Source organism: Manis pentadactyla, chromosome 9 (assembly GCF_030020395.1).
Source record: "Manis pentadactyla isolate mManPen7 chromosome 9, mManPen7.hap1, whole genome shotgun sequence".
NCBI lineage: Eukaryota > Metazoa > Chordata > Mammalia > Pholidota > Manidae > Manis > Manis pentadactyla.
Genome location: NC_080027.1, coordinates 108,214,333 through 108,226,933, shown reverse-complemented (window position 1 = coordinate 108,226,933; position 12,601 = coordinate 108,214,333). Strand labels below are relative to the sequence as shown.

General features: G+C 39.2%; 1 protein-coding gene across 3 annotated transcripts in view; it reads left to right on the top strand.

Annotated features, from left to right (window-relative positions):
• The window catches only part of LOC118922792 (torsin-1A-interacting protein 2-like), a 35,909-nt gene extending 26,808 nt beyond the window's left edge, over window positions 1-9,101 (top strand). For all 3 annotated transcript variants that reach the window (XM_057507915.1, XM_036905931.2, XM_036905930.2), the window contains exons 2-5: window positions 338-518; window positions 2,410-2,925; window positions 5,175-5,276; window positions 5,921-9,101. In XM_057507915.1, coding sequence (XP_057363898.1) covers window positions 485-518; window positions 2,410-2,925; window positions 5,175-5,276; window positions 5,921-6,681 — 1,413 coding nt within the window. In that variant the 5' untranslated portion in view covers window positions 338-484 and the 3' untranslated portion in view covers window positions 6,682-9,101. The remainder of the gene's footprint in view (window positions 1-337; window positions 519-2,409; window positions 2,926-5,174; window positions 5,277-5,920) is intronic.
• Window positions 9,102-12,601: the final 3,500 nt, after the last annotated feature.

Sequence of the window (12,601 nt, the reverse complement as noted above, 5' to 3'; positions counted from 1 at the left end):
ACTTAAATTTCCACCTTTAGAATTACTTTTTATTTCATTTTCAAAGTTGTTCTCTTTGAGATTCTGCTCACTTGGTCTTTTTGCATCCTTTCAAGGACACTGGAATATATTAGGAGATTATGGCCATCTATGCAAGGTTAATAATCCGAAGCTTTTTTCTATTCATAGTCTAGGATTTGGAAGATGATCCTTGTGAAAGCTGGAAAACATTTTTCTTCACTAGAAATATTTCAGAGGAACTACTACTCACACTGAACACATTTAATAAGTAAAGCTGAAATTGTCATTCCTCCATGTATGAATAAAAAGTCACTTGATTTTTTTCATTTTATTTTAGTCACTGTATATATATGCCTTGTTTCCTGGGTCTGCGGGAAGCATGAGTCCGTTGGGACTTGGGACAAGAAGAAAACAAGACATCTTCACAAGGAAAACCAGACATTAATAAAAAGTGTTCCCAAGTCTGAAGAGACAGAGCACAGACATGACCGACAGAGGACTTAGGGATGCTCCGGAGGGTAAGACTAGTTACAGCACTGAGGTTTCTGCTATAGGAAACTAGGGCTGTCTGTGCTAAGAGAGAAAGTTTCTGATGGCTAAAACCTGATGTTTGGGAGTAAAAAAGTTAACTGAATTAATTTGTTATGATTAGCTTTATTCTTTCATATTGGCTGAGTTCTACCCTAATCCCAGACCCTAATTATAAGGAAGACTGTGTTTTAAAGACTCCAATAGTAGGAACCCTGTAGTATTGGAAAAATACATCTTAAAAAAGATGGTAGATGCATCTTTGGAGCTATATTTTTTAAAAATCAAGAAAATGGTGATGTGCTATATATTTGGAGGGGATCTTTAAGATGAAATTTAAATTCTTCATCCTGCTTATATATAAAAATAGGAGATGGAGAACAAAATATGAGGTAGATTTTCAAAAGAGAAGTATATATTTGTTTAAATCTTGTATAGGATGATGTAAAATATATAAAAGAACAGTATTACGAAGCCCCATGTACTCAACATCTGACTTCAGCTATTATCTATGTAATGCTGATTCTGTTGCATATCTTAGACTATTTAAATGCAAATCCAAGACATTATATAATTTTATTTGTAAATACTTTAGTTTACATCTCTTAAAGATAGGTTTTTACAATTACCAAAATAGCACTGTTACACGTGAAAAATAGATCAATAGTTACTTCTTAGTATCATCGCATATCCAGTCAGTGTTCTCATTTCCCTGATTGTCTCATATTTTTTTCTTCACAGTTGGGTTTTTATTTTTTTGTTTTTTCTTCACAGTTGGGCCACATACTACATTGATAGATCTATCTTTTAGGTTCCTCTTCTTTTTTAAGCATTATTATAGAATATTTCAAACATACATAAAAGAAGAGAGAGAGATGAAGTACATCCCATGTTCCCATCAAAAAGGGAATATATGGCTAATAATTGTTTCATCTACTACCTTCTCCTCCCCCCTTCTAGAATTAAATATCATTTATTTCTAGACATCATATAAATTTAGCCATAAATACTTGAACACATATCTCTAATAAAGAGAAGGATGCTTTTTTTTTAAACATTACCACAAGATGGTACCTAAAAAATGAGCAATAATTGCTTAGTATCATCAAATAATCTGGCATTCAAATCTTCCTGATCATCTTACGAATATTTCTTTAACAACCTTTTTGTTGGACCGCTGTATCTAAACAGTGTGGTCAAACATTGCATTTGGTTGATGTGTCTTTTAAGTGTCTTAATAGGTCACCCCTCCTTTTTTCTTTTCTTGCCATTTTTGTTTCTTGCTGTTATTAAAGAATCAAACTCTTTTGTCCCTCGGAATTTCCCACCTTCTAGGTTGTGCTGTTTATATTCCTGAGGCATAATTTAATTTATTCCTCTATTCCTCTAATTCTTGGAAACCTCTAGAAGCTTGATCAGATTCAGGTTCAGTTGTTTGGCAAGAATATTTCATGGGTGATGTAGTGAATTGGGAGGTTATGTCTGGTTTTCCCTATTTTTGCAATGTTAAGATTGATCAGTGGGTTCAGCAGTTGCCAGTCTGGTTCATCCATATACAATTTCTCATCAGCCTTTTGCATAGGGATTTTAGTTGCTTTAATGATTATTGCCTAGGTCCATTATTTCACTAGAGAAGGGATATAAAGTTGGTTCTGTTATTCAAAAGAGTTTAACATTAGTATTATTTGTTAAATTTATTTCCATGATAATGTGTTTGTCTTAATCACCCTCAGCAGAAGTCAAGAGAAATAATGTTTAGGAAGAGTGCTTTGTAAACCCTCAAAATCTATATAAATATTACTTATTATTAATGTACTTATTAAAATACAAAAATAGAAGGCAGTTTTTTTCAAAATAAATTGTAAATTTTTATCTCAAAAGTCTCTCAAAAGGATCTGGAAAATGACGCATCAGTAGATTCCCAGGCACAGGAAGCCACAGTCACGAGTGTCTCTGAAGATGCTCAGACCCCAACCCCTGCCTCTGGTCTTAACACAGACCACCAAGAGGTCGAATCAATAGGTCCAGGAAGTGCAGATCCAAGTGATCAAGGAGCAGGTCCAAATGAAACAAATTATAGGAATCATCCAAAGGACAAAACAGAACATGAGGACAACCAGAGTTTTCAGGATGGAGAGGAAAGGCATCAACTCTCTTCAGAAAGTCCGGGTGAAGAATCCTTGGCTCCAGAGCCCAACTGTTCTCCAAGTGACGAGCCAGGAGGAGCAGGTGCCCTCTCAGGGAGTGGCTGTGCAGCCCTCCTTGAGGAAGTGAGTGACCGTCCTGGAGTGGCACAGGAGCCAGCTGCTGGAGACCCCCAGGATGCGCCCCGCTCTGGTCACCCCAGGGCAGAGCTGGAGGTCCAGGATACCCTGAGGCGGCGACTGCCTGCACCAGGTGAGGTAACTCTCTGGACTTCTGTCCTGTTCTGTATCGCTCTGTTACTGAGACACAGCACAGGTCAGGGTCTTTCTTTACAGAGAACTTCTGTTTCCATTAGAATGAGGTTTCTCATCTCCTAGACAAATTCATTCCACACCCACAGTAAGTTTCTTCCCACATAAACTGCCTATTTAAACAGTGTTCCCATTTATTTAGTATTTGTATTAATGCAGTATGATAAAAAAGGGTGTCACTTTTTAAAACTACCTCTGGCTTTTTATTTCTTATAAGCATATTTTTATTTACAATTTTTAAAATCATTTATTTTCTTGGAAACTAAATGCTACATAAATCAAGAGATGGTGTATTTAAAAACAACATCAATGGTATACCATCCTTAACTCAGTCATATTTCAGTTGTATAGGACTTAGAGCAAATCAGTTGTATTTCTCTATCCATAATTTTCCCACTTTTATATTAAGGAGAACAAGCATCATACCTTCTCTTATGAAGATCATAATTGCAATGTGCTAAATCCTCAATTGGAACTTAAGAGATATGGATTCTGGTGTGGCCCAATCACTTGCTAACTTGGGTGACCCTGGGCAAATCTCTTAACTTCTAGTACTTCAGTTTCCTATTTCTAGAATGAAGAAATTGGACAAGGTGATATCCAGCCAATCTCTTGTAGCTCTCACTTTGTGTGATTGTATGTGTTGATTTGTATTTTGTAAGAACTCTGAAGAGCTCTGACGCCTGTCAGAGATCTAGCAGTCCCACCAAGGTAGTACTAGTATGACTCTCACACAGATTCAGCCTGCCTGCACCCCTTCCATCCCCAGCATCTCCATTTGCATCGCCCCACCCAGGTGCCAGGTGGGTACTCTGAAATACCTATTTGCCACTGCAAAGGAATATAAAATATTCTGTTCATCAAGAAGGCTGTAAATCAATAACTGATTTCAAATATATGTTTCATTCACTGATCATTAGAATAGTCATTTTAGTGAAGGCAAGGAATGTGTCTGTCTCATTCATTGTGTTTCTGTTGCACCTGGTACAGAGAAGCAACTTTATGAATATTTGTTAAATGAATGAATGAATGTGATTTGTAGGGACCATTATCTGCCATCATAATTTCAGTATGCAGGCTCACTGAGTAGAGGAAGAAAATATTGTTTTAAAAATGCAGTTTATGTGTGGGCAGCAACATAATATAATGGCATGAGGTAGTCCAGGAGGTGAGTAACCTCTTTCTAATCCCAACTCTGCCACATCTCTATATATGACCTTGGGCAAAGCCCTTAACTTCCTGGACCCTTTGTCATAAGGAGATGATCATTAGAGATCCTTTCAGTCCTTCAGCTCTGGGAAATATTTTAAAAACCTGTTTTTTCATGTGATATGGCTACATGAACTATCCTTTATACGTGAAGATGATTCTACTTCTTAATGTTAATAGAGTATGCTAGTTGAGTTTTTCTAGTTAACGGTTAAGAATAATACTCAGCTTTCACTGTTACATGATGTATCTGGCTGGGGTCAAGCACACTTCTAGATGCTAGAGTGACTTAGTTTACAATGCCACAAAATACTGCCCTCCTTTTCACCCACACATATCAGTACTTGTCTCTCACCCCCCACACATACCTTTTTATATAAATTTTCCTGACTTTACATTCCTTATTTGGTGTATATGTACCTCTTTCACTAAGAATTTCAAACTTATTTTTTGCAAGTTGTTTTGCAATTGTAATCTCTGCTGTCTCCAAACTTAGTGCCTCTGTTAATTGTATACTTGGGGGTCTTGAGCAGTCATGTGAGACCTGAACCCTGGGATGAGAGTATCATGGCCCTTGTGTACAGCTGTCTTTTCTCAAATCCATTCTTAATTTTGTACATTTTCTTGAATCACAGTTTAGGTCGATTTGGCTGCAGTGTCAGAATGCTTGTTTCTTTGTCCTTGATTCATGGCTTCTTTTTTTTTTCTTGTTGCTTCTTTTCCTTAAGGGCCAGTGAAGAATTGTAAATATAACAACAGTACTCTTAAATGAATTTTGCTGTACTTCATTTTTTTCTTCCAAGTAGAACCAAAGTAATACTGAGCCTTAAGGAAAAGGGGGAGTTAACTTTGTATAAGAGAAAATTTTACGAAGTATAGAAATCCTCTTGGTCAAATAATTCTTTGCTTTAGTAAGAAGTATAAAAGTATATACACTCCCTTTGTGTACTGTCTAAAAATAATGTTCATTTTTCTCTCCAGAGGCTGAAAGTCATCAACAAGAAACACAAAAATTGGAAGAAAACAAAGAGAGTGCCCAGGATGCCATAAGAAAGATGAATAAAAAGGATATTTTGAGCTATGGTGAGAACAAAACTGGTCTTACTGCAGTGTTCATTCTCAGTCAGGAAATACCTAGAAAATCGGTAGACTTAAACAGTTTTAACATTATTTTGATGTTTTTTTTAATGTTTGATATTAAAGAATAGTAAAATAGAGTTTGGGGGATTTTTTCTTTAGGGATGCTGGCTGATATTTTGCCATCCTTAACAAAATGGAAATTCCTACAGGAGAAAGGGCTTTTCATAAGCAAGAAACTAAAACTGCCCTTTTAATTAGAGAGTATTACCTTCTCAAGTGGCAGTTTTATATTTTGACTCTTAAGAAAAAAATGGCCTGCTACAGGTTGTAAGGTACATTGAGAAGACCGAAGAATATCCTGATAGTTTATTTCTAAATCACATCCTTAGTTATAGAAGTCAATACATAAGCTTAGCCTTTACCTTTTAAAGAAGATATTGCACCTTCAAATAGTTCAATCTAGGAAATTAGAATAAAGGTATTTCTGGTAGACCTTAATTGCTGAAGGTTTAAAGAATTTAGGCCAAATAAACTCACCACAACCCATAAAATCTGACAGTATCTCTACCTCACTTCAATTGACCACAAGCTTTATTTCTGATTCACTCCCCTCTAATTTTGTCTTTTATCTTCTCATTCTCTGACAGCCTCCATCTTTCTTGGCTTCCTGGTTGTGACTCTTATTCTGCTAAGTTCTGTTAGTAGCTACTATTCCTCGCCAGCCCAGCACGTGTCCCAAAACCCAGCTTTGGAGGCCTTCTTGGTTCAGTTCAGCCAGCTGAAGGATAAATTTCCCGGCCAGAGTTCATTTTTGTGGCAGAGAGGACGTAAGTTTCTCCAGAAGCATCTCAACGCATCCAAGCCCACTGAGCCAGCCACCATCATATTGACAGCCGCTCGAGAGGGAAGAGAGACCCTGAAGTGCCTGAGCCTCCACGTTGCAGACGCCTACACCTCCTCCCAGAAGGTCTCTGCCATTCACATTGATGGGGCTGGAAGAACCTTGCAGGACAGTGACACAGTCAAGCACTTGGTTGATGTGGAGCTGAGCTCTGGGTTTGAGAATGGCCAGAAGGCTGCTGTGGTTCACCACTTTGAGTCCCTGCCTGCAGGCTCTACCTTGATCTTCTACAAGTATTGTGACCATGAGAATGCTGCCTTTAAAGACGTGGCCCTGGTCCTGACCGTCCTACTAGAGGAGCAAACGCTAGAAGCAAGTCTTGGCCCAAGAGAAACTGAAGAGAAAGTGAGAGATTTACTCTGGGCCAGGTTTACCGACTCTAACACTCCCAGCTCCTTCAACCACATGGACTCGGACAAACTGAGTGGGCTGTGGAGCCGCATTTCACACCTGGTGCTGCCCGTCCAGCCAGTGAAGAACATAGAAGAGCAAGGGTGCCTTTTATAAGCTAAGCACGGAGTTGGTTAGGTTAGGAAGGTGGCATAGGCTTATTAAAAATTCCGCTTAAAAGCCTTCCACTTATGTGGAATGATGTTGATGAATGTTAGGAAATAACCTGGAAGGCACAAGTGAGCTTAGGAAAGAATTTTCATTTTTTGCATTTTGTAAAACTTTCTAATCTAAGTTGACCTAACTTTATTTCCTTTGCCTTTCAAGCAAATCAGGTTTGAAATATAGCACGGTATATATACCTGAAGAAAATTTTTTAAAGATCCAAAAACAGCGACAGAATCATTGCACAGGAAGATAAGCTGCTCAGAGTAACTACAGAGTGATTTTTGTTTTCTTGAGACTCTAAGGAGCCTTTTGGATAAGGAGCCAAGTGTTTGGACTTGGGCTGAAGCAATTTCAGTTATGAAGCAATGATAGTTTTTCTATTACATGTTAAATATTTTAAAAACTCATTTTGATAACCTAGTTTTGGAATTACATCTTACACTAATTTGCACTCTGAATAGCAAAGTGGAAATCTGAATTCAACACTTAACCTAAATGCTATATGTGAGGCACTGTACTTTTCATTCCGTTAATGAGCTAAGGTAAAAGCTGCTGCACATGAGAAATGTTCTTGAAAATTGGGAACTATGGGGGAAGTGTTTAAAGGCATTGAAAGGAAGAAATTCCAACTGGTTCTATCTTTAGCTTTCTTGAGCGACTTAGAGCAGTTCATTTTCAAACTAGGTCCACTGGTCCTCTCCCCTTTTCCTCAGAGCAGTTCTGCTTTTGACTGATTTATGTGTTGGGATTCTCCATAAGATTTAATTGGAACAATGAGTTCCACTGATAATTAAGTTTGAAAATCACTGATGAAGTGAAAAAAACCTCTTAGAAAGATAGGTAGGAAATGGGTAAAAAAAAATGAATGTATTAAAACTCATGAGTAGGAAGAGAAACAAATACAGGTTTACTGTAAAGACAATGCTATTTATGAAAGATAAAGACCCACAGATGAACAGCAGAATGTATAGACTAGTATTTACTAGCAATTTCTGATGCTTTCGTTAATTTTTGCTAGTTAACATTTTTCTCTCCTGAGTAGAATTTTGTAATTTTCTAGGATGAGAGTTTGAGTTCCCTGTAAGCAGAACAGATTTTAATAACTAACTGAATAGATTTTATATTTTATGTGAGTACTTCACCATCCTGTTTACTTGTTGTGCAGTGATGGAACATTATATAATGCAGCTCATTTCTTGATCAGCTAGTTAGAAGTACTGTTAGGTTAACAGAGAAATGCAGGAGATACGGCTTAGTGAGAGGAAGCAGAAATGCTGTTAGACAGATTCCAAGAAGTTTTAATGGCCAATATTAACTGTTGAACTATGTCCTGTGATTGTAAGAAAGATTCAGAACTGTATTGAGACAGTAGTTTTTTTTGCATTTCCGCTCTGAAAGCAGAACTCTAGTAAGATGATCGTGACCTAATGAGGGGTCTGTTCCATTACATGACACACCTAGGATGTAGCACCATAATTCTTGCATATTTCAACTAGGTTTGGCCTCTCTGCTGTTATGAGAGCAGAATATACATATATGTGGATATATGTGTATGTGTGTATTTAAGAAGTCACATGATTATTAAGTATGGATTTTCAGAAAAGCTACGACCATATAGGGATCTTTATTGATAACCTAAAGAGAGATCACAAAGACATGGGAAAACAGGTAAATCTGTTCTAACCAAGGTGTTAAGGTGAGCATAGTTGGTATAGAGGCATACCTAAAGGGACGCTTTTCATTTAAGACTTTGTGAAGGAATCTTCCAATAGATTTGAGAAAAGATGTGCCTGAAGAAAAAGTTAAGGCAAGGTGAATATTAGTATCACTATTACTCCAATATAAAATCAGAGGAAACTAAAGACAATCATATATACCACATCTGAATTTGTTGTGTGTCTCTAGCTCTCAGTGCTAGCATTACATTACACAAAACCAGCGGTGCCTTGTAGAACTGTTAGGTCGGCCTGCTGACCCGTCTACCTCAGATCTATGAAGGACAGCATGAAGTGTGCGTATCTGTCAGTGACTCAGATCACAGTTGAAACAAAGATTCTTGTTTCTTCATTCGGTTGAATATAGTTTTTTGTTTCCTTTGACTATAATTTAGATGAAGAAATGTCAAAAAGTCACACTCTTTTTTTTTTTTTTTACTGTTTAGCCTCTGTTGAAAAACACTTCTCCTTCCATGTATAAGTGCACTCATCTGAAGCTGTTGCCAGTTTCTGTCCACTCTTTCAACATTCACTTTAAAAAGAAGCAGTATATTAATTCGCTCTGGGTCTTCTCATGAGTAAAATGACTATTGTTAAACCATAAAGCTTTGTATTTTTAAGTGTACAATTAAATTCAATCTATTATTTAATGTACTCTTAGGTTAATTTCTATTCAATTATTTCTATTTTTAAAATTTTTTAAGTTTCCAAATGTTCTTTCGTGTCTCTAGCAGTTCTTCTTCCATTAAATAGTAATACATGGTTTGCTTATTTGACTTAGAACAACGATTTATGGGCCATGATACCACACCTGATACCCAAACATCACTGTTCACTTATTATTGCAGAACAATTCTCATTATATTATTATTAACATAAGTAATTTCTTAAATGATACCAGAGTTCTAGAAGCAAGTAGTAGAATAAGAAACTGTCTCTGGATTTGAATTTCTTCCTCTGGGGTAAATTTTAGGTTTCCCAGTGAGTGAACAAGGGTTGGCAGAGAAGTTCCAGGAGAGTCATATCAATACAGGTGGTAATGCTATTGTTTCTGTTTCTACTTTTTAAGGCAATATAATAAATGTTTTTCATTTGAAAGCCTCCAAGGTTGTAGTCGTGAGGTTCACCATGCCTGTGGCCCACCCCCCATCCTCCAGCTAATGACCCAGTTGAACAGTACTGGTCTCTGAGGTGGTTTTTATTTACTCTTTCACAGTTTTAATTGTTGATTTTATACTTTTAGCTATTAAATGCTTCCATAATGAGCATTGATGTTAAAATATAACAGACAAATACAGCATGTGAAAAGTGATAACAATTCAGCAACATGATCTTCACCAGGACTGTATTTGTATTCATCTGACCAAAATTCATATGTAACACATGCAGGTGTGTAGCACTTCAAAAACTAATATTAAATAGAAATATTACATAATTGACAAGGGTTATCATTCAATGCAAATAAAGCTTAAATCCACAGTTTATTTGTAGCAACTTACATGCAGTTTCAAATAGCAGCCTGAAACCATTTTTACACTTTCACATTTTACACTTTTAAACCTGACATCTGAACAGACAGCCAGTTCAAAGCTACCACCTCAGGAAGATTACCAAAGGCTGGCCTCCCTCCCCACTGGAGGCCATTCAAGGGATTGGGCTCTGGCTGGAGTCTCACAGGCCTTGAGGGCTGACAATGCAGACCTCGCATGCACAGGCTGGAAGGTCAGGTTAGCCAGTGATCTGGAACAAGGCAAGTGTCAGGAGAGGGGAGGGTCTCAGTGGTGGGCTATTGGGAAGCCTAGCATTGGTATAATTCCAAGACTTACCCTACACAGATACAGATATTACCCCTGCAGGCAGAGCTAGAGGAATCCGGACTCTCTTGCCAGGGAGAGCCATGGGGGGCTGGTTGGAGTCCAATAAGTAACACCAGGGAGCCTTGGATGCTGGAGAAGCCTGAGACCTGCTTGGGAAGCCAGTCCAAATGGGGACCGACTTGCCAGTTTAAACTGCCACCTCAGAAAGATTTTCAAGAGGTGGCCTCCCTCCACCCTGGATGCCATTCAGGGGTTTGGGATCCAGCTGGATCTACATAGGCCTAGAGGCCCAGCCTGCCCAAGGACGGCTGACAGGTGGACTTATCGGGCATGGGAAGAACAGGTCGGGGTAACCAGCATCCTGGAACAGGGTAAGTGTCTGGAGAGGCCTTTCATAGCAGGTTATTACAGGTGCCTGACCCAAATTCATATGTAACACATGCAGGTTATTACAGGTGCCTGACATCTACCCAATTCCAAGCCTTAACCTACACAAATGCACGTATTTCTCCTGAAGGGAAATGTGAGGGAATCTGTTTGCTAAGGCCAGAAGAGGAGGAATGGCCAGAATATCCTCTAATAGACACCAGGACCCCATCAGACAGCCAGTCAAAATGGGGACTAATGATCCCCACCTTAGAGCTGCCACCTCATATTTTTGAGAGGTGCATTCCCATCACACTGGAAGCCATTCTTGGGGTTGGGGTCCAACAGCTCCACAGGCCTCGAGGGCCCTGGCAGCCCACAGCTGGCCACAGAGAGTACACTTTGCATGAACTGGCTATGCAGGTCAGAGTGGCCAGGGATGTGAAACAGGGCAAATATAGGGAGAGGCCAGGTCACAGTGGGTTATCGGGGGTGCTTGGCATCTGCCTCATCCCAAGCCTTAACCTGCACAAATGGGCATATTCTGAAGGCAGAGCTGGAGGAACGGGGATGACCTTGCCAGGACAGGGCAAGAAGGGCCTTCCAGGAAATAAAACAATATAAAAATAAGCCAGTACATCTTTGTAAAGGCCTCAATATATCATTTTATAAATAGTTCTTAATCTGTTTTTCAAGTTGAATATGTAGTTAAATAGCAATCTTCATTTTAATATTTTGTTCACCAATCAATATGTTTTATTTTGAAATTTGTTGAAAAGTCACAGTGGTTTGTTTTATGTTGGCTTTTTTTTTTTCATAATTAGATACTTGTATCACTTGTTCAATGGGAATTTAGATATTTGTCTTTATATACATTTTATGAATATTAATGATTACAAATCACTGACAATCTATGGAATTATGGTAAAATTATTTAAAAATTTTTCTACAAGTGTACATGACATAAGATCCTGAGGCTTCTGTGTTACATGAGAAATACTTATAAAAATATATTTGCGATAGAGAGGGAAGAAAGATGGCACCATGAGAAGTGAGGCAGAAATCTCCTCCTAAAACCACATATAACATGAAAATACAGCAAATACAACTAATCCTGAAAGAGCAAGCCAAAGACTGCAGAACAGACTGCCTACATCTGGGAAAAAGAGAAAACCTCAAAGAAAAGGGTCAAGTAGCAAAGCCAAGATCCAGCAGATCCGAGTCCTCCCCCCAACCCCAGCTCACTGGCAGGAAGAGGAGAAATGGAGGGGGAGGAGTAGAAGCCCAGGATTGCTAAACATCCACCCTGGAGATCTGCTCTGGGAGCGCAAACCCACATAACATGGTGCTTAGAGATTAGTGGGGTTGGAAAGCAAAGATAGATAGAATACTTGGAGAGACTGAGATTCCAGCCACTTGTGGAGAACATGTACCCACAATCGGCTGCTCCAGGACAAAAGAAAGGTGGGCACTTTGAAAGATTTTCCAATAGAGAGAAGGCTGCTAAAGGGGCAAGGATTACAACAGAACTTGCTGCTTAGGAGAAATGACAGGTGACAAAATCATCCTGGGACTCTAGGCCCAGCAGGTTGGGAACTTTCAGGAGCTTCAGACACTCCATCCCCCTGGCTGGCAACACAGTGTCAAGGCCCTCCACTGTGATACACAGCATGCTGCTCCTTCCAGCAGGCACTGGTCTGCACACCTGCTGCTCCCGCCATCATGCCAGGCCAGCTGGAAAGCAGCCCCGCCTGTGACAGCTACAGGGGTGTAATGTGGAGGCTGCTCCCTGTGTGCTTGGCCTACTGGCCCTGGCAGTGGAGACAGGCACTGTAGCCAGGAAGCAGAAAAGAGCTCTTTCCTCCGGCAGGCACCAGTGCCACTCACCTGCAACTCCTGCCATCACAACAGGTGCTGGGCAGCTCCAGAGAGTAGAGCTTCTGGACACTAGAGGGCACCACCTACACAAAG